Raw genomic sequence first — 21,445 nt, 5'->3', positions numbered from 1 at the left:
CTGGATGGGTTTGCTGTAGAATTATATAAGAAGTTTGCTGGGTATCTGGGGCTGCTGCTGGTAAAGGCGTATCATGAGCCGAGGGGAAAGGGGGAGCTCCCCCCAACATTAATGCAGGCATCCATAACCCTTATATTAAAGGAGAATAAAGATTCGGAGCAGTGTGGGTCCTATCGCCCGATATCGCTGCTAAATGTGGACACCAAATTGTTGGGAAAGATCTTGGCCTCGCGAATTGAGGAATGTATGCCAGGGGTGACAGGGGAAGACCGGACAGGGTTGGTAAAGGGGAGGCAACTGTCGGCGAAAGTCAGGAGATTACTGAACGTGATTATCATGCCCCCGGAGGGACAGGATTTGGAGCTGTGGTTGCAATGGATGCGGAGAAGGCGTTTGATCATGTGGAATGGAAGCACTTCTGGGAAGTTTTAGGGCAGTTGGGTTCGGAAAGGGGTTTGTAGACTGGGTCTGATTGTTGCATATGGCGCCAGTAGTGAGCGTACAAACGAATTGGGTGAAGTTGGGATACTTTGGGCTACAACATGAGACAAGGCAGGGGTGCCCACTCTCCCCTTGCTTTTAGCCTTGGCCATAGAGTCATTGGAATGGCGCTTAGAGCGTCAAGGAGTTGGAGGGGGATTGTGCAGGGGGGGGGGGGGGGGGGGGGGTGGTTGAGCACAGGGTCTCCCTATATGTGGACAACCTGTTGCTTTATATCTCGGACCCACTGGGAGGGAGAATCATGGATATATTGGAGGAGTTTATCTAGTTTTCCGGATGTAAGCTAAACGTGGGGAAGAGTGAGGTCTTCCCGATTGAGGCAAGGGGGCAGGAGAGAGGGTTGGGTTTACTGCCTTTTATGGTTGGCGAGGGGGCGGGGGGGGAGGAGGTGGCGAGCTTCAGGTACTTGGGCATCCAGGTGGTGCAGAGATGGGAACAACTGCACAAATTCAATCTGGTGTGGTTGATGGAACAAATGAGGGTGGATTTCAAGAGGTGGGCTGTGCTGCTGCTATCACTGATGGGGCAGGTGCAGACCGTGAAAATAACGGTACTGTTGAGGCTTTTATTTGTTTTTCAGAACCTTCATCCCAAAATCATCCTTTTAATTAAAGTTAATTCTTTGATCTTCGAGTTTGTGTGGGCAGGGAAACCCCCACAGGTAAAGAAGATGTGGGGCGGGTTGTGCCAAACGTAATGAATTATTATTACAGCGAATGTTGCGTGTGGTGGATGAAAGAGGCCTCTTGCAGGGGTATGGGTTTGGGGGCATTGCTGACGGCACCTCTGCCGTTCTTGCCGGCCAAGTACTCCACGAGCCCTGGGAGATGGGGTGTGTGGGGACAGTGGCGGCCGCATTTGAGGTTGGAAGGTGCCTTGGTGTGGGCACTGATGCTAACCATTTGATTTGCGGTAATATTTGCACCGGGGGAGGGGGGGGGGGGGGGGAGAGAAGGGGGAGAAGCCCCGATAGGAGATGTCACGCAGAAATGGGAGGTGGGGGGGGGGTCACCTGAGGAAGGAGCAGTGCTCCGAAAGCTAGTGTTTGAAACAAACATGTTGGACTTTAACCTGGTGCTGTCATTAAAGTTGGTGGATTGCAATTTTCTTCTCTGGACTTTTGATGGTTTATTTCTTAGAAGAAAATGAAGTGAAATATTTTCTTTCTTGACGCCACAGAGAGAAGGCCTGCTTAAATCAAAATATGATTAAAGTAGAAAAATCTTCAATTATTATGTATTGATAAATATTTCATGATTTTAATTAAATTTCCTGTGGTAGGGAAGCAGAATTGAGTACAATTGTCAGTTCACAAAAGTGAACAGATGGAATTCTTAAGGTGTTGTTGCCAATACATTTGGGCATTGGTAAAGATTGAGGTTTGGAGAGAGGTCAGTTAGTCTTATGAAAATATTATTTTGTATTTCTCCACTTCCTCCACCTCTCTCCTACTAGGTTAACTGATGATTATGTCAACATTGAAAAATAAATCTGTAGTGCAGAAATTAAAAATGTTAATTTTTGTTGTTGTAGTGTTGTAGCAGGTTCTTTTGAGAGTTTTTTTTAACACGGTTACTTCCAATGAAAGTGATATTGCGCATTTATATTTACCAGCTCCATTAGCTGAAATCCAGTTGTTTTGCATCATTAGTTTCACAGTTTTCTGTCTTTAAATTATTCATGTTTGATGTTAATTTTTGTTCATCAGATTCAGTGTTTCCACTCCTTTTTTGTTGGAGTTCATTGAATAACGCTTCAATATAATATTCATCATAATGTTGACATCATTGATTAAAATCTAAAAAATGTAAAGTAGCCATTCATTTAAAATGAATCATATGCATAAATCAAGCCTGCAATAAATCATACTGCTCAATTTCATATTCTGATGGAGAAATTTTATGACCGGGATTCTCTGGGAGATTATGTTCTCTTGCCAGAGCTGAATCTCACCTGCAAATCAGAAAGCAAGTCCTAACCCTTAGCGATGCAAATTTATTCTCTTGGGAAATCTGCTACCAGGCTGCCCCTCAATGCAATTTAGCCCCCCTCACCAAGATTTTCTGGGTCCCCCCACAGTACAGGGGTGACACCTGACCGGAAGCCCCCATCCAGAAACTAACCGCAATGTTTATAAACATTAAGCTATGATTAATAGCTCCCGGACCATATCAAAGAGAGTTAATTGTTTTCTGTTCATTTCACAGCTGACTACTTCAAAGCCACTCAAGCCTGAAGGGAGATGACTGAAACAATGCAGATAGCTGGGTGTGTGTGGAAACTGTCAGTCACAGCCTAGTGAAAGTAGGTCTTGCATTGTGGGGGGAGGGTGGCTTCCGATGGACATTTGGGGGCAACTCTCTGAAAGAGTTACCCCCATTGGACCACCGCGAGGTCCACCGCGTCAGGGTCATGTTTGTGAAGACCTACACCAATGCTTGCCCACGTGATTCCCAGCCCAGAGGACCAGAGAATCACGAGGGCCTGGAGAATATGGTGCCCGGCCCATTGCCGCATTTGCATCATCCTGCTGGCAAGAGGTGCGAACCTCTATCTCAACACCAGCGGGGGACCGGAGCATTGGAACGGGATTGGTACCAGATGCCAACCCGTTTTCTGCTCAACGCTAGATTCTCCACCGCCTGCTGCCAGTAGCAGAGTTCATGATGTGGCAGAGATTGCAGCCCTGCATCTTTGTTCCTCTTCACTTTGCAGTAATTATGATTATGTGGTGCTTAAATTTGTTTCTAAATGCTTTACTGAACAAAGCTGGTGAGCCAGCTTGCTAATTGCTTCAGTAACTGATTACTTATTATTTTCACATGAACTGTTATTTAAACAAGACACCTGAGTGAGTGACAAAATCAACATTTGCGATCACATTTGTGGACGTATTATCAAATAAGTGATTCTTCACCCATTAGAAAGAATTTGTAATCAGGCTTAGCTTTTGGAAATAATCAGAGGATTACTACAAAGTCATATATATAATTCTTAATTATCAAGCAATTTCTAAATCAAGGCAGCAATGGGCATAGTATCACAGAATCACACAATCTCTAGATTAAGCATAATTGTATGTTGGCCTGTCTATATACATTTGTTTATGTATATCAAAAGTTGTGAGTGCCTGTGCATCATGAGATTTTAATTGTCATGGAAATATTTAAATTTTGCCTGAAATATGGCAGGTAGATATTTTTTATTATTTGAGTGGATGAAGGAACCTTCTTGACACTACCTCTGTACTGGCAAAGACTATCAGTGGGGTTGCCAGTTTGATTGCGCTAATTGCACATGCAGGATTTTAGTGCCAGAGGTGGGCAGGAACAAAATTTCCCGACACCAGCCTGCTTGCTGTTTTCCCTACCATGGTCCCAATGCCTGGCTAGTTTTTCAAAGGCTGAGTTGTGTGCAGAAAAGCTCCCAGCAAATGACCAGTAGCCTGTTAAGTTATTTAAGAGGCCACTAAAGACCATTCCTCAGACGTCAATTGGACTTTTTCAGTTAACCTTATGACTTCTATGGCGTCAGAAGCGGGAAAAGTGCTTGGAGATGCTTTCCAGGTGAGTGCCTTGGGGTCCAGTGCTCCAGGATCACTGAGGCCCCTCCACCACCACACTAATTGACTACCGCTGTGTTTTCCCTTCCACAATGGTGGTCTAACGGCTGTGGCGATTTCTTTACTTCGATGAAAAATGATGAGAGAGTAGCTTAATATGGAGGGCTTCCAATTGGCCCTCCATGTTCGAGAACTCCAAGGCCAATAAATGCCTCATTTGGCCACTAATTGGATAAACCAGCAAAAATTGCTATTGGGTGATGCTTATCAACATGGTGCAGGGTGAGGATCATCTGGATTTGATCCTGAAGTCAGGATCCCGACACCAAATGGAAAATCCTGCCTCAGATTTCACGGCAATCTCTTTTTCACCCTCCAACTTCCTTTTGACCTTAGTTTTTTAAATCTTATTAATGGATTTGTGTCTTGGTTCGTAAAATTGGCATTTCAAATATTTGGCTGATTTTAACCTGATATAGTTAAACAGCAATATTTGTTTAACAAAGCTTGTAGCTTTTCCGATGAAATTAAGATTATTCCTAACAGCAATTCACATTTATTTGGTGCCTTTAATGTAGTAAGTGGTCTCAAGATTATTCACAGGAGTGTTAGACTAAATTTGATGCTGAGCCACATAAGGAGACATGTGGATGGGTGACCAACAGCGTGGTCAAAAAGGTGGGTTGTAGAAGGTCCTAAAGCCTCATGTAGTTTTCAAATCATTTGGATGTGTGTCATTCAGAGATTTAGGATTTAATGGAGATTTAATGAGCCTGGCAGTTTTGTCAGTGAACAGAAGCAGTGTGAAAGTGTGGCATGCTGAAGAAAGATTATGAATATGATGAATCTCTTGGTGATAAATCTCCTGAGGTAATCATGGAAACAGATGTGATGAGCTTAGAAACGTCAGAAAATTAGGAGAGACGTATTATGGGCAACAGATTCAATATTGCCTGCTTTATATAATATCACTCAAGGTCAAAGTTAAATAGTTGGCATACAAAACTCAGTGTAACTGACTTGCATATTTATTATGCTGGTTGACTTCTGTGACACTAATGCCTGTAGGCAGCATCTCTGGTGAATATTGTAGGCAAAAATGGCACCTTGGTTCCCTTCCCTCCCAGGAATATGTTCCTGCACTTTTCCCTTCTCAATATCTATTCTACTTCCTATAAAATAATAAGGAGCAGAACTAGGCCGTTTAGCCCTTCGAGCCTGTTCAGTCATTCTGGTTATGGTCTCCATTCCACTCTTCTGTTTTGCCCCATAACCCTTGACTCCCTTCTCTAACAAAAATCTATTTAACTCAACCTTGAGTAAATTCAATAACCCATCCTCTACTACTCTTTGGGGAAGAAAATTCCACAAACTTAACACCCTCCCGGTCTCCACCCTATCAAGTCCCATCAGGATCTTATTTGTTTATTTGCAGCACGGTAGCATGGTGGTTAGCATAAATGCTTCACAGCTCCAGGGTCCCAGGTTCGATTCCCGGTTGGGTCACTGTCTGTGCGGAGTCTGCACGTCCTCCCCGTGTGTGCGTGGGTTTCCTCCGGGTGCTCCGGTTTCCTCCCACAGTCCAAAGATGTGCGGGTTAGGCGGATTGGCCATGCTAAATTGCTCGTAGTGTCCTAAAAATAAGTACGGTTAAGTGGGGGGGGGGGGGGGGGGGGGTTGTTGGGTTACGGGTATAGGGTGGATACGTGGGTTTGAGTAGGGTGATAATGGCTCGGCACAACATCGAGGGCCGAAGGGCCTGTTCTGTGCTGTACTGTTCTATGTTCTATGTTTCAATAAGATCAACTTTCATTCTTCTAAATTCCATTGCATAAAGGACAAAACTATTCAACCTTTCTTCATAAAATAAGCCCTTCATCCCAAGAATGACTTGAATGAACCTTCTCTGAACTGCTTCTAATGCATTTATATCCTTTTACAAATAAAGAGATTAAAACCCTGTACAATACTCCAAATGTGGTCTCACTAATGCCCTGTACAGCTGCAGTAAAACTTCCCTACTTTTACATAACATCACCCTTGTAATAATTTGCCTTCCTAATAACTTGCTATATCTGCATACCAACTATCAAATCCACTTCTGACATGTGGGAGGCTTTTAAAGGGCAGTTGATTGAAGTGCAGGACAGGCATGCCCCAGCAAAAATGAAGGATAGAAATGTCAGGATTCGGGAACCATGGTTGACAAGAGAAATTGTCAGCTTGGTCCAAAGGAAATATAAGATGGGTCTAGGCATCTAAAATCTGACGGAGCCCTTGAGGCTTTGAGGGCGGCACAGTGGTTAGCATAGTTGCTTCACAGCCCAAGGAACTGGGGTTCGATTCCCGCTTGGGTCACTATCTGTGTGGAGTCTGCACATTCTCCCCATGTTTGTGGGGGTTTCCTCCGGGTGCTCCGGTTTCCTCCCACAAGTCCCGAAAGACGTGCTTGGTAGGTCAATTGGGCATTCTTAATTCCTCTTCAGTGTACCCGAACAGGCGCCGTGGTGTGGCTCCCACAGTCCAAAGATGTGCTGGTTAGGTAGATTGGCCATGCTAAATTGCCCTTAGTGTCCAAAAAGATTGGGTTAGGTGGGGTAATGGGGATGGGGTGGAGGTGTGGGGATAGGTGGAGATGTGGGTTTGGGTAGGGTGCTCTTTCCAAGGACAGGTGCAGACTCGATGGGCTAAATGGCCTCCTTCTGCACTTTAAATTCAATGATTTAATGAATCCCAAGACTTTTTATTCATATATTAGGAGCAAGTTGGTAGCAAGAGAAAGAGTAGGCCTACTCAAGGACAATGGAGGGAAGTTATGTGTGGAACCACAAGAAGTACGTGAAATCCTTAATGAGTACTTTGTATCTGTGTTCACAAGGGAGAACGACATGATGGATGTTGAGGTCATAGGTGTGTGAACGATCTTGTGAATGTCAATATATCAAAGGAGGAAGTGTTGAGTATCCTAATTTGTATTAAGGTAGACAAGTCCCCGGAGCCGGATGGGATCTATCCCAGGTTACTGCGGGAGGCAAGGGGAGATATAACTGGGGCCTTAACAGATATCTTCACATCCTCTTTGACCACAGGTTCTGGAGGACTGGAGAATAGCCAATGTTATTCCCTTGTTTAAGAAAGAAAGTAGGGATAATCCAGCAAATTATAGGCTGGTGTGCCTGACATCAGTGGTGGGGAACCTTTGGAAAAGATACTGAGAGACAGGATATCTGCACATTTGGAGAAAAATGGACTAGTTGGTGACAGGCAGCATGGTTTTGTACGGGGAAGGTCATATCTCACCAATTTGATTGAACTTTTTTGAAGAGGTGACAAAGATAATTGATGAGGGAAGGGCTGTGGATGTAGTTTATATGGACTTTAGTAAGGCATTTGTCAAGGTCACACATGGCAGACTGATAGGAAAACTGAAATGACATGCGATTCGGAATGGGCTGGCTAGATGGATACAGAACTGGCTTGGCTATAGAAGACAGAGAGTAGCGGTGGAAGGATGTTTTGCAGAATGGAGATCTATAGCTCGTGGTGTTCCGCATGGATTAGTGCTAGGACCTCTGTTGTTTGTAGTATATATAAATGATTTGGAGGAAAATGTGGGTTGTCTGATTAGTAAGTTTGCGGATGACACGAAGATTGGCAGAGTTGCTGATAGTGGCGAGGATTGTCAGAGGATACAACAGGATATAGATAGATTGGAGGCTTGGGCATAGAAATGGCAGATGGAGTTTAATTTGGACAAATGCGAGGTGATGCATTTTGGAGGATCAAATCTAAGTATGGATTATACTGTAAATGACAGAACCCTTAGAAACATTAACATACAGAAGAATCTGGGCGTGCAGTTCCACAGTTCCGTAAAAGTGGCAACACAGGTGGCCAAGGTGATTAAGAAGGCATATGGCATGCTTGCCTTCATCAGCCAGGGCATTGAGTTCAGGAGTTGGGAAATCATGTTGCAGCTCTATAAATCCTTGGTGAGGCCACATTTGGAGTAATGCGTGCATTGCGTGCAATTCTGGTCACCACATTATCAGAAGGATGTGGAAGTTTTGGAGAGAGTGCAAAGAAAGTTCACCAGGATGTTGCCTGGTCTCAAGGGTGTTGGCTATGAGGAGAGGTTGAATAAACTAGGATTGTTTTCATTGGAAAGACGGAGGCTGAGTGGAGACCTGATAAAGGGCTCTAAAATTATGAGAGGCATAGACCAGGTAGATAGTCAAAGGCTTTTTCCAAGGGCGGAAGTGTCATTTACAAGGGGGCACAGGTTCGAGGCGAGAGGGAGAAAGTTTAAGGGAGATGTGTGGAGGAAATTTTTCACACAGGGAATGGCAGGTACCTGGAATGTGCTGCAGAGGATGCGGAGGAAGCAGGCACATTAGCAACATTTAAGAGGCATCTGGATGGATACATGAATAGGGAGAAAATAGAGGTATACTAACCGAGTAAGGGCAGAAGGTTTGGTTTTTAGTGAGGGCATCATGATCGGCACAGGCTTGGAGGGCCAAAGGGCCTGTTCCTGTGCTGTACCTTTCTTTGTTCTTTGTTCTATGGTTCATATACCAGGACACCCAGTTCCCCCTGTGCCACTGATATGAGGTTAACTGCCCTATAGTTTCCTACTTTCTGTCTCTCTCTGCTTTTTTGAACAAATGTGCCACATTTATTAGTTTCCAGTCTGCTGGCACCCTTCCAGAATTTAAGGAATTGTGAATATCATAGCCAATGTCTCTACTTTCTTTGCAACCACTTCTTTTAAGATGCTTGGATGCCAGCCATTGGATCCTGGAGAGTGTGAGCCTTTAGGCCTAATAGTTTTCTCAGCAGCTTATCCATGGTGATGGTGATTGCTCTAAATTCTTCCCTCCCTTTTACCTCTTACCTTTGAAGTATCTTTGGGAAATTTTCTAAGTCTTCTACAGTGAAGACAGGCATAAAAATATCTGTTCAGTACCACTGCCATTTCTTTGTTTTCCATTATCAATTCCCCACACTTGCTCTCTAGAGTACCAACTCTAGCTTTAGTTACTCTTTTCCTACTTAAACACTTGGAAAAACTCTTACTATCTGCTTTTATATTACTAGCTAGCTTTCTTTCATACCTTTCTTTCTTACTCCTTATTACTCTTTTTCATAATTATTTGCTGTTTCTTAATATTTGACCAACCTTCTGACCTACGACTACAGTGTTCTTACCATTGAATGCCATCTTTAACTTCCTTATTTAGCCACGGATGATGGATCTTTGTCAAAATCTTTCTTTTTCAGTGGGATAAATCTTTGCTGAGAATTGTTAAATATCTCCTTAAAAGTCTGTCACTGCATCTGTAATGCCCAACCTTTTAACCTAGTTTCCCAGTTTACTTTAGCTAGCTCTCTTTTCACACCCTGTTAATTACCTTTATTTAGGTTTAAAATACTAGTCTTAGACTCACACTTTTCCCTTCAAGCACAACATGAAACTCTGTCATGTTATGATCATTGTAACCTAGGGGCTCCTTTACTGTGAGACCATAACATAGGAGCAGAATTGAGCCATTTGGCCTATTGGTCTGCTCCTCCGTTCAATCGTGGCTGATATGTTTCTCATCCCCATTCTCCTGCCTTCTCCTCATAACCCCTTATTAATCAAGAATCTATATATCTCTGTCTTAAAGACACTCAGTGACTTGGATTCCTCAGTTTTCTGTGGCAATGAGTTCCACAGATTAACCGCCCTCTGGCTGAAGAAATTCCACCTCATCTCAGTTTTAAAGGATCGTCCCTTTAGTCTGTGCCCTTGGGTTCTAGTTCCTCCTACTAGCGGAAACATACTCTCCACATTCACTCTATCTGCACCCGTCAGTATTCCGTAAATATCAATGAGAACCCCCGTCATCCTTCTAAACTCCATCAAGTCCAGATCCAGAGTCCTCAACCCCGTCTCGTATGACAAGTCCTTCATTCCGGGGATCATTCTTATGAATCTCCTCTGGACCCTCTCCAAGGCCAGCACATCCTTGCTTAGATACGAGACCCAAAACTGTTCACACTATTCCAAATGGGGTCTGACAGAGTCTTATACAGCCTCAACAGTACATCCCTGCTCTTGTACTCTAACCCTCTCAACATGAATGCTAACATTGCATTTGCGCTCCTAACTGCCAACTGAACCAGCATGTTAACCTTAAGAGAATCCTGAACTAAGACTCCTTAGTCCCTTTGTGCTTTTGATTTCAGAAACCTTTTCCCATTTAGAAAATAATCTATGCCTCTATTCTTCTTACCAAAGTGCATAACCTAAGACTTTTCTACATTGTATTCCATCTGCCACTTCTTTGCCCACTTTCCTAACCTGTCCAGGTTCTTCTGCAGCCTCTCTGCTTACTCAGCACAACCTGTCCCTCTACACATCTTTGTAGTTTTGTGAGGTTATTGATTAATCCTGACCCATTGCAGATTACCAGGTTTAGAATAGCTTGCTCCCTGGTTGGCTCTCAAACGTACTGATCTAAGAAAATGTTCTAAATACACCCCATTAATTCATTTCCGATCTCCCTTTTGCCCTAAAATGTAACTACTGTTAGGAGGCCTCTTAACTACTCCCTACTCCCACACGTGACCTCTTACTGTTCCTATTTCTTATCTGATAGAATATTGATTTATTGAGTTATTCATAGTCTTAGGTGCTAATTTAATGCATGCAGCAAAGAGGTAAAAATTATTAAAGGTGTCTTGACTGTGAGAATCCAGCCATTGTTTCACATAATGAATTAGACTGTGGGAATCCAGATATTGTTTCAGTCAATGTTTCGCATGATGAATTAGCTATTGTATTCCACTGTATTCAGCAATAAAAATGTATCAACTAATCAGTTACATCAGGGTGTCCGGGCCGAGCGGTGGCATGAGAAATTTTCCTAAGACTGCGCATGCATACGCTGATCTAGTCTTGATAGGCACCAGTCAATCTTAAGTAATGTCCAATGTTTGATTAATAAATCATCCTTTAAGTAACATACATTCATTTGAACATACCAGGAGGTCTCAACTGAGAATTAAAAACCAATGAAAGTAAATTAGGGACTAAACCAGGGATAAGGGTTCCCTTAAATGTAGGACCTCATGGTTGAGGTCTGGTTCCTGAATTCCTGCATTAATGAATTCTTGAATCATCTATCTGTTTGTTTAAAGTGATTTCTTTTTGCTTATATGTTTTATGCTTTTTGCTGTGAATTTGACCCTTTTATGTATCGTTTGATATTTAATTTCTAAAGTTTTGATTCAGTTCTTAACCAGTGTAATCAAGTGAATAATTAGCAATAAAATCGTATTTTGATATCTTCAATTAACTGGACTATCGACTCCTATTAGAAGGTAACATAAGAGCCCCAACATTATCTCTAACCAAACTGATTCTGTATCTTGCTATTTCAAGCTAAGGTGATATGTCACTAGTGTACTAATGGTATCCTTAATTAAAGGAGCTTCCCCCAACTATTTTTTCTCGCGTCCTGGATTTTCAAAATGTCAAATACCCTTCAATATTCAGGTGCCAGCCTTGGTAATTGTCTCTGTAATGGCTATCCGGTTCGTTCATTTTTATTTCTATATGTGCTAACAATTCATCCATTTTGCAATGAATGCTCCTTGCATTCAGATGCAGAGCTTTTCATCTCTGTGTTTTATCATTTTTGCAATCTCTAGTCTTTTCTGCAAGTGCACCATTAATTTTGTAAGCTCTGTTCCTTTCAGCCATACTCTGGTCATCATTACCCAAATTGTTACCCTGTTCAATATCTCGTTGTTTCCCTTTGATTTACCAAAGGTGGGACTCTCTGGCCCCCTAAGCTGCGTGTTTCTGTGTTTCTCTGCAGTGGGAGCTAGCGCACCATTTGGCAGGAATCCCGCTGGTGGCAGGATTCTCTAGTCCTGCTGCTATCAATGGGAATTCCCATTGAATTCTCCCAACGCCACTGGGAAACCCGCAGGCGGGGGTACATATCTGGTGGGTCCAGAGAATCCCGCCACCAGCAAACGGCCAGCAAATTCCGATCCACAGCTTTATGTACACTGGATACAGCAAAAGCTATAGCTAGTAATAACATCCTTCGTGTGGTAGTGTTGCTGCTCATGGCATGCTCCTGCACTCTTGAGTGGACCAGGGTGGATCCTCCAGCTGGATGATAATGGTAGAGTGGCGGGATGCTGGGCCGTGTGGTCGCAGATTGTGGTTGAATACAATTCTGCTCCTGCTTATGGCCACAGTGCTGCATGGATGCCCAGTTTTGAGGTGCTAGATCTGTTTGAAATCTATCCGATTTACCACAGTGGTTGTGCATACAACATGATAGACAGTATCCACAAGGATAGTGCAGTGGTCACTCCTGTCAATACTCTCATGGACAAATGCAACTGTGACAAGTAGATTGGTGAGGATGAGGCCAAGTAGTTTTTGCCTCTTGTTGCTTGCCTCCACCTGCCGCAGACCTCGTCTAGTGGTTCTGCCCTTCAAGAACTTGGCAACTTGGTCAGTAGTGGTGCAACTGAGCTAACCTTGGTGATGGACATTGAAGTCCCTACCTCGAGAACATTCTGTGCCCTTGCTACCCAGTGGTGTTCAACATGGAGGAATACTTATTCATTATCTGGTGGGTGGTAGTGGGGGTTGAGGGGGGATGGCAGACGGTAATTAGCAGGGGGTTTCCTTACACATGTTTGATTTGATGCCATGAGATTTCATGGGGTCTGGAGTCAGTGTTGAGGACTCACAGGACAGCTACCTCCTGATGCCTATGTTTTGAAACAGACTCCCAGAGGTGACAGCACAGTGGCCACCTGGTGGTGGTGGTGCCTGGTGTTGGTGAATGTAACTATATCAGGCAGTTGTTTGACTTGACAGTGACACAGTTCACCAAGTTTGGCACTAGGCTCCAGATGTTAGTAAGGAGGAATTTACAGGGTTAACAGGGCTGAGTATTATTGTAGGCCGATACTGGGTATTATGTCCAATTTCATTCCTTTTTGACTTTTCTTTAGTGGCTTCATATAACTGAGTGGCTTGTTAGCCCATTTCGTAGAGCATTTAAGAGTTAAACCACATTGCTGTGGGCCTGGAATTATTCATAGGCCCAAACTGGTAAGGACAGCAGATTTCTTTCCCTGAAGGACATAGTGAACAGATGGGTTTTTCTGACTCTGGTTTCATAATTAACATTACAAAGACTATTTTAATTTTAAAATTATTTTACTTAATTGAATTTGAATTCCATCACCTGCCATGGTGCGATTTGAACCTGTATTCTCAGAGCAGTCAGCCGCAGCCTCTGGATTAAGTCCTACTGTATAATAAGAGTGTAAAAAATTGTGTGCACTTGGCAATTTTGACAGATATTATCAAGCATCATAGACAAGTTCGACAGTGAAGATTGTTCTTTACGCACCGTGATTTATTTTGATTTCCTTGTTTATTATAAATACAGCTATTGTGCAAAACCCCTGAAGGGTGATGTTCCAGTACTGTTCTTCACAGCAAGAATTACCCAAAAGAGCACAGCTGATGAAAAAAAGAATTGAGTAGATCTTTGTTAGGAGCCATCTGTCTAGTTTCTATAATATATACAAGGTGTTTTGTATTTTATATAAGGAAGGTTTCCACGTGAGTCGTGACTGAGGTATTGACTGATTTCTTTTCTGTATTTACAGGATTCTTTATATTATGAACAGTTGAAATCGAATGTGATTCAACATGATCTTTTAGTTGACAACCTCATCTACAAGGTATGAAACATGGGTGTGCAGTCACTGTGCTCCATCCGTGAGGCGATGGCATAGTGGTATTGTCACTGGACTAGTAAACCAGAGACCCCCAGAGTAATATTCTGGGGACCCAGGTTCAAATCCCACCATTGCAGGTGGTGAAATATGGACTCAATAAAAAATCTGGAATTAAAGTTTAATGATGACCATGAAACCATTGTCAATTGTTTCACTAACTCACCTGGTTCACTAATGTCCTTCAGGGAAGGAAATCTGCCGTCCTTACCTACGTCTGGCCAATAAATGCTGGCTCCGCCTGTGACGCATGCATCCCATGAATGAATTTTTAATAAAAGTGGTATCTGCTGCCTCATATTATGCATCCTCCTCTCATGCAGAAAGAGGTGACAATCTTACAGTATGTTTGGGTGACTGTCATCTTGACTGTCTGATTGAATCCCTCTCTGTCTTTTCCACCCTTACTTCAAGTAACAAGCTCATGGGCTTTTTTGTCACTAAGGTTGAGAGCGTCCGATCAGCTGCCTGTGCTGTGTCCCTTCCCTTCCACTAGCTCAGTATACTAAACTTCCTCTAAAACATCCCCTGTCCTGACCCTACTCCCACTGTACAACTTGCCTTTCTTGTCCCCATGTTCACCAATATTTTTAACGGTTCTCTCTCTTTGGTTGTGAGCTCTGTCCTTTAAAACTGCTGCCCTGTCCTCGAAACACTAACCTTTGACCCCCACCACCTTGCAAACTACACTGTAATCCAGCTGTGTGGGTCTCGTCTCAGTAGAACCTAGTTCCATTCTTGTCTATCTAATTGTAGCTACAAGATCACTTGCAATGGCTGTCTTCCTGCTCCTGCATCGTTACATTTGGTGCCCCACAAGGATTGATCCTTGGTCGCTTCTTAATTTCATGAACACACTATCCCTCGATGACATCATCCAAACACACAACATCAGTTTTTAGATATGGCGAGTGTCTATGTGGAGTTTGCACATTCTCCCAGTATCTACGTGGGTTTCCTCCAGGTGCTCCAGTTTCCTCTCGCAGTCCAAAGATGTGCAGGTTCGGTAGATTGGCCATGTATGGGGGTGTGGGCCGAGGTAGGGTGCTTATTTGGAGGGTTGGCGTGGACACAATGGGCTAAATGTAAGGCTTCTATGATTCTATGATCATCACTACCGCTTTTGACTTCTAAATTGTTGATTCTAAATTCTGACAGTTGTTGCTAAATTATCAGACTGCTTGTCAACCAATACAGGGTGAGGAGAAATTTTATTCAATGAAATATTGGCAATACGGCAGCTATTATGTTTTTTCTATCACAGGATGTGAGTGTCGCTGGTTCAGCATTTATTGTCCTCCCCTAATTGCCCTTGAGCTGAGTGGCTTGCTGGGCCATTTCAGAGGGCATTTAAGAGTTAATCACATTATTGTGGATCTGAAGTTAAATGTAGTCCAGGCCAGGTAAGGACAGCAGATTTCCTCCCTAAAGGACATTAATGAACCAGATGGATTTTTACAATAATTGACAATGGTTTCCCAGTTATCATTAGATTTTCAATTCCAGATTTTCAGTCAATTCAAATTTCACCATCTGTCCTGGGTCTCTGAATTACTAGTCCATTGACAATACAACTACCATTACGACACTAATACGATGCCACCGTTTCCTGACTCCCAACTTCATCCCTCTCCCTGGCAACCATCTGAGACTAAATTAGATTGTTTGCAACCTTGCTGTCATATTTGACCTTACATAAGCTGTGCCATCAGTAAGACCGCCTATTTTCAACACTTAGTTTTGTCCATCTCAGCTCATCTGCTGCTGAAATCCGTATTCTTGCCTTGTTACGTATAAGCTTGACTATTCCAACATGCGTCCTGGCTCCAACATTCTACCCTCCATATATTTGAGCTTAATAAACCTATGCTGTCTCATGTCTTTGCATCAAATCCTGTTGATCTCTCACCGTTGCGCGTGTTGACCTACATTTTCTTCCAGTCAATCAACCTCTTGATTTTTAAATTCTCATCCTTGTTTTCAAATCACTGCATGATCTTCCCCCTCTTTATCTCTGTAATCATCTGTCCCATGACCCGTGAAGATATTTGCGCTGATCTAATTTTGGCTTTTTGAGAGCATTTCTAATTTTAATCGCTGAAACAATTCTGACAGCCTTAGACCCCCATCTCGCACTCCCTCCATCTACCTCCAGTTATTTGGTTTTGCCTAGGCCGTCCCCATACACAGCAGCCTACACATTCATTCCAGGGTGGCAGGATGAACTTCTAATTCAGCACCCCCACCTGCCCCAAATGATAATCAGAAACTTGGGAGGCCATTTTTAAAATGCCAGGTTCTCAAAGTTATAGGGTATGACTAAACGCCCACCTTGTGCCCGAAAAGCAGCGCACTGCAGTGCAGCATAGCTGATAGAAGCCATGAGACCCCGCTCAAAGGATCTACCCAGCCCGTAGCTCCTCGCGAGATGTAATGCAATCTCGTGAGGCATTTCGATGTAAATCCTGCCCATTTAAGGCAGGTCCGCTTTTAGGCAAATCTGCATATTAAAGCGAGACAACTTGTCTCACTTTGATGCGCAGATTCCCAAAGTATCCGAGGTATTGAAATCTATTCCCTTCGTCTTGGAGACCTCGGCCGACACCGTTCAGTACTGATCTCCACAAATGGGGACCAGAAGGAACGGCACTCAGGGCCTCCCAAGGAATCAGAGGCCTCTAGCTGCATACTGTTTGGGCAGGGTGGTACCCTGGCACTGCTGGTACCACCTGGGCACCCTTGCACTGCCAGCCAGGCACTCTGGCAATGCCAAGGTTCCCAGGTAGCACTTCCAGCTAGCATTGGCATTGCCAGGGTGCCAGGTTGGCACTGCCAAGGTGCCAAGCTGGCATTTTTTGTATGGTGGCCATAAGGTCAGGGGTGTGTACGGGGTCCCAGGAGACCCTCCCCCAGTGGGTTGGGGCTTTGGGGCGGGGGGGTGTGTTGGGGGCTGCTTTGCGAGCACCAGTGAATGGACACCATTGAAAAATTGTCATCCCTATCTCTTGCTACACTGAGGAGTTCCGGCGAGCAGAGCACCGCAGTGCACAAAATGGGGCTATGTGCGGCTGGGTGCCGTTTTGTAGTGTTGTGTTCTTGGTGCTGCGAGTGCCGGGAAACATGCTCATTTGTTCCCATTTAGTTAAATCCCGCCCATAGATTCTATGCAACCCACCTGGGAGCGAAATTCTGGACCTAAATTAGGAATTCATTCAGAGAAGAAAACAGCAGGATATTTTGACAAGAGGCGTGATCTTCCAGAAAAATTTCCAAGTGCTGTAGCAAGCTGCGCGTTTCCCGGCGCTCAGCTCGGCGAGGCCGGCAACACTATTCGACGTTAATTGGCCCACTTAATGAGGCTTTCCGGGCTTCCCGTCCCGAATGGCGGCACCGCGTTCGCCAGCCCCCCCGCTAACACGTTCGAGCAGCACTTAAGCAGCACTTGCTCAGCCAACTGCAGCCAGCTCATAACAATGGCGCTGAAGAGAAGGCCCCAAGATTTGAGGATGCTGGCCTGGGCAGCCTCCTGGACGCGGTGGAGGCCAGGAGGGATGTCCTATTCCCCCGAGGGTCCCGGAGGGTGAGTCACAAGGCAGTCCGTGCTGCCTGGGATGCAGTGGTGGCAGCAATCAGCTCGGGCAGTGTGACCAGGAGGACTGGCCTCTAGTGTTGGAAGAAGGTCAACGACCTACACCTGGCAGCCAGAGTAAGTAAACACCGAAGACCCACCCCCCAAGGGAGCATCCTCCCAACCGACCCCCAACCCTCCCTCCATCCCCTTCCCGCTTCAGCACTCCCTCCGTCCCAACCCTCCCTTCACACCTCCCACCCCACAACTGTGAACCACGCGTGTGACTAACGATGCCCTCTCTGTTTCCCCGCAGGAAAAGCTCTCCCATAATCGGCAGGAGAGGGCCCAGACTGATGGTGGGGTGTCGGACTTGAGAGTCCTCACCTCCTACGAGAAGCGGGCCCAGGAGGTGTGCAGTTTGGCCGAGGACAGGGTGGTCACCAACGCGGAGGCTGGCGGACGTCGTAGAGGTGAGGGGCCACCAAGCTCCACCCAGAGGACTTGTCAAATGCAAGAAGTGATTGCGTTACTGACTGACCCATCCCTCCCACTGACCACATGTCCATTTTCCCACAGGTCCTCCAACAGATGGCGACGGCCCATCTCGGGTGGCCTCCTCTCCTGACTCCTAGGAGAACACCTTGAAGGAGAGCTCTGAGGATGCCACCATGGTCGCGGCACAGCTGTCATCCCCATCCTCCACCAGCACAGATACACACACCTCGGTGGGACATGTTAGTGGACAGACTTCTGGGCACGATCTGGTGAGCGCCACGCTGCTGCTTATGGAAATTTGGTGGAGGCAGGAACCTCCAGGCGAGACAGGAGTTGGAGGACTGCTGGATCCCAGGACCCAGCTGGGCCCCAGCCTGGTGCTGTGCCCCTGGCACAGAGTTTCTTGGAGATGATGGAGACTTTATGGAGCAGCTGGGACGTTCAGAGGGACATATGTCAGCGTCATTCCAGCAGATCCATGGCCAATTGGAGGAGTCCTATAGGCTATACGCGCAGGAGATGGCGCAGGCAATGAGTGGCACCGAGGCAAACACTGCCAGGGTGACGACCGCAGTGGAGAGCCTGGTGCATGATGTCGGCACCATGAGTGTCCAAGACGTCGTCAGTCGGTGACGGCCATGGCTGAGAGTCTCAGCAGTATGTCTGCCGCACTGGGGGATGTCACCCAGTACCAGGTCAATCTTGATGGACATGTCCCGCTCTCAAATGGAATGGCCGAGGAGCTGCGAAGCTTGGCCTAGCCGGTATGCTTTGCTGAGGCACTGCAGAGCATGGCCCGGTCATTGGGGGATGTACCCCAGTCACTGAGGGGCATTGCAGAGGGCGTCAACACGATGGTGCGGGCCATGGGGAACCGCCAGGGCTGGCCGAGCCAAATGATGTTGGGGCAGTCGAGGCTCGAACCAGCTGCCCCTCTGTCCCAAGGTGAACCCCAGGGCCCTATGGGCACCGACTGGGAGGAGGGGCACTGAGTGCCAACCTGGGCCCGGCCCATGGGGTGGCGAGGGTGGACACCATCTCGCCCGAGTTTCACCCCTCTGATGAGGCTGTGTTGCGGGGTCAGCACACGGGACAGGACAGCATGGCTGTGCATGTGTCATTGACAAGTGAGCCGGGGCCAGGGCCTCCAGAGGACGCCCGCCAGGGGCATCGAAGGCCGGGGATGAGGTCAGCAGCTGGCTGCCCCGCCTCAGATGTGCATCCTGGGGAAGCACCAAGACGCAGTGGTAGATCTAGCAGGTCCAAGCACGTTGAGGATCACTGAGGGCACCGGGATAGTGGGGGTAGGTAGTGGGCAGGGAGGGGTTGGGGGGGGGGGGGGGGGGCGCACTATTAGGAATGGGGTATTGTAAAACATTAAACAACTCTTTGCATAAATATTATGATGCCTCTATCACCTTCTTCCGCGATGCAGGATGACCCCTGGATCCTTTGCTTGTCTCCAACGTGACCCCGCTCCGGCCCTAGTTATTTCCCGGGAGCTTTGCCCCGTCCACTGGGTGTTCAGATGTTGGCTGCTGCAGGCGTGGTGCTGACCCCCACTCAGTGTCCAGGCACCAATGTTTGGTTGGATGCTGGGCAATGACTCCCACATGCTACATGGCCCGCCCACTCACAGGAACTCACTTGGCATGTGTCAAGTGTTCATTTAACCACAATTACTAATTTCCTATTAGCGATAGCCTTCAGCTGCGCAGCCAGGTGCCTCTGCAGTCAGTGTGGGTTATGGATAATCGGCGGGGCAGACGGGCAGGGACAGGGGTTGTCCCCGGTTTGGGCCTGGGCTTCAAGGGTTGGCATGGTGGTGGGGCGAGCGTTTATCCCCACCCTCCCATGGCATCCTATCCCAGCAGAGGGTCCCCCACCCCCCCGCCGGGCACTGGGGTGGCAAAGCCAGCACCCCCGGTCTCTGCCTGTGAGCAAAGATTGCTACTCCCCTCCTCGGCTCGCCACAGAAGCCCCTCCATCAGGTTCATGTTTTTAAAAAGAAGTACTAGTCGGCGCCAGGTCAGCACTTGCTGGGGAGGCCGGTGAATGACTGGAGGGCATTGTATAATGCGTGGCTCTCGTTAATTGCATGGAAATGGGCCTTAAGTGATGATAATTGTTTTTTTCCTACGATACAGCGGGATTCTGAATTAGTCTCCGGGAGCGGGCCGGTTGCTTCGCAAACTGGTAGGCGCTTAGCACGGTTCCCGTTTTTGGCCTCCCCCCCCCCCCCCCTCCCCCCCTCAAATAACACATCTAGATCAATTGAAAAAAAATTGTGCAACAGTTTTGTTATTTGATGATGAATTCTTTTTGTACCAGGATGTGAAGCTAACGGCGAGCAATGATGACTACTATTTTGTTTTTGAAGATTATTTGTATCAGGTCAGTTGAAACTTTTATGGTGCAGTCACTATTTACAAAGAATTGGGATGCTTAATTTAACGATTGCAGTTCTCTTTAGAGGAAATTTTTGTGTGAAGTTTTGAGAAATTGGGAAATATAAATAAGAAAAATTAAGGGCTAACTTTTAATGTCAAGACTCTTTCCATAAGCTTTTTGTATTAATCTTTCAAGAATATGTTTTTATTAAAGTTTTGTGGCATTTATAGTACAGTATTTATAGTGAGACAGTTAGCTGCTTGGATTCCAGTCACAGAATTGTTACAGCGCAGAAGGAGGCCATTTGGCACATTGTGTCTGTTCTGAGTGAGCAACTCATAATGCTATTCCCCCTGTAACCTGGCACATTCTTCCTTATCAGATAACAGTCTTAATTTATTTTTAAATGCTTCAATTGAACCTGCGTCCACCACTCTCAGAAAGAGCATTCTAGACTCTAACCACTCTCTGCATGAAAAGGTTTTTTGTCATATCACGTTTTGCTCTTTTACTAATTATTTTAAATCTGTGGCCTTGTGTTCTCTATCCTTTCAAGGGTGGGAGCAGTTTCCTCCTGTCTACTCTGTCCACAACCCTTATGATTTTGGATACCTCTATCAAATCACCTCTCAGCCTTTTTTCTCGAAAGAAGGCAGTCCTAAATTCTCAACCTATCTTCATAACTGAAGTTCCTCATCCTTGGAACCATTCTTGAGAATCTTTTCTGTACCCTGCAGCGTCTAGAACTGCACGCAATACCCTAGCTGAGGCTGAACTAGTGACTTATACAACTTCAACATAACTTCTTTTGCTCTTGTACTCTAACCCTATTAATAAAGCTCCGGATACTGTATGCTTTATTAACCATTCTCCTAACCTGCCCTACCACCTTCAGTGACTTATGCACATATACACTCAGGTCCCTCTGCCCCTGCACCCACTTTAGAGTTTTATCCTAAACTTTAAATTGTCGCCTTGTTCATTGCACCAATATGAATCACTACATATTTCTCCGCATTGAACTTCATCTGCCACCTCTCTTCCCATTCCACCAACTTGTCTATGCCCTTTTGAATTTCTACTCTATCCTCCTCACA

General features: G+C 45.6%; 1 protein-coding gene across 1 annotated transcript in view; it reads left to right on the top strand.

Moving 5' to 3' along the window:
• tbc1d19 (TBC1 domain family, member 19) overlaps window positions 1-21,445 on the top strand; it is a 168,783-nt gene that overhangs the window by 97,840 nt on the left and 49,498 nt on the right. Inside the window, exons 12-13 of the mRNA XM_038791449.1 lie at window positions 13,763-13,837; window positions 20,289-20,351. Coding sequence (XP_038647377.1) covers window positions 13,763-13,837; window positions 20,289-20,351 — 138 coding nt within the window. The remainder of the gene's footprint in view (window positions 1-13,762; window positions 13,838-20,288; window positions 20,352-21,445) is intronic.

Source organism: Scyliorhinus canicula, chromosome 3 (genome assembly GCF_902713615.1).
Source record: "Scyliorhinus canicula chromosome 3, sScyCan1.1, whole genome shotgun sequence".
Classification (NCBI taxonomy): domain Eukaryota; kingdom Metazoa; phylum Chordata; class Chondrichthyes; order Carcharhiniformes; family Scyliorhinidae; genus Scyliorhinus; species Scyliorhinus canicula.
The sequence above is the reverse complement of the archived record's forward strand: the minus strand, read 5'-3'. Positions and strand labels throughout refer to the sequence as shown.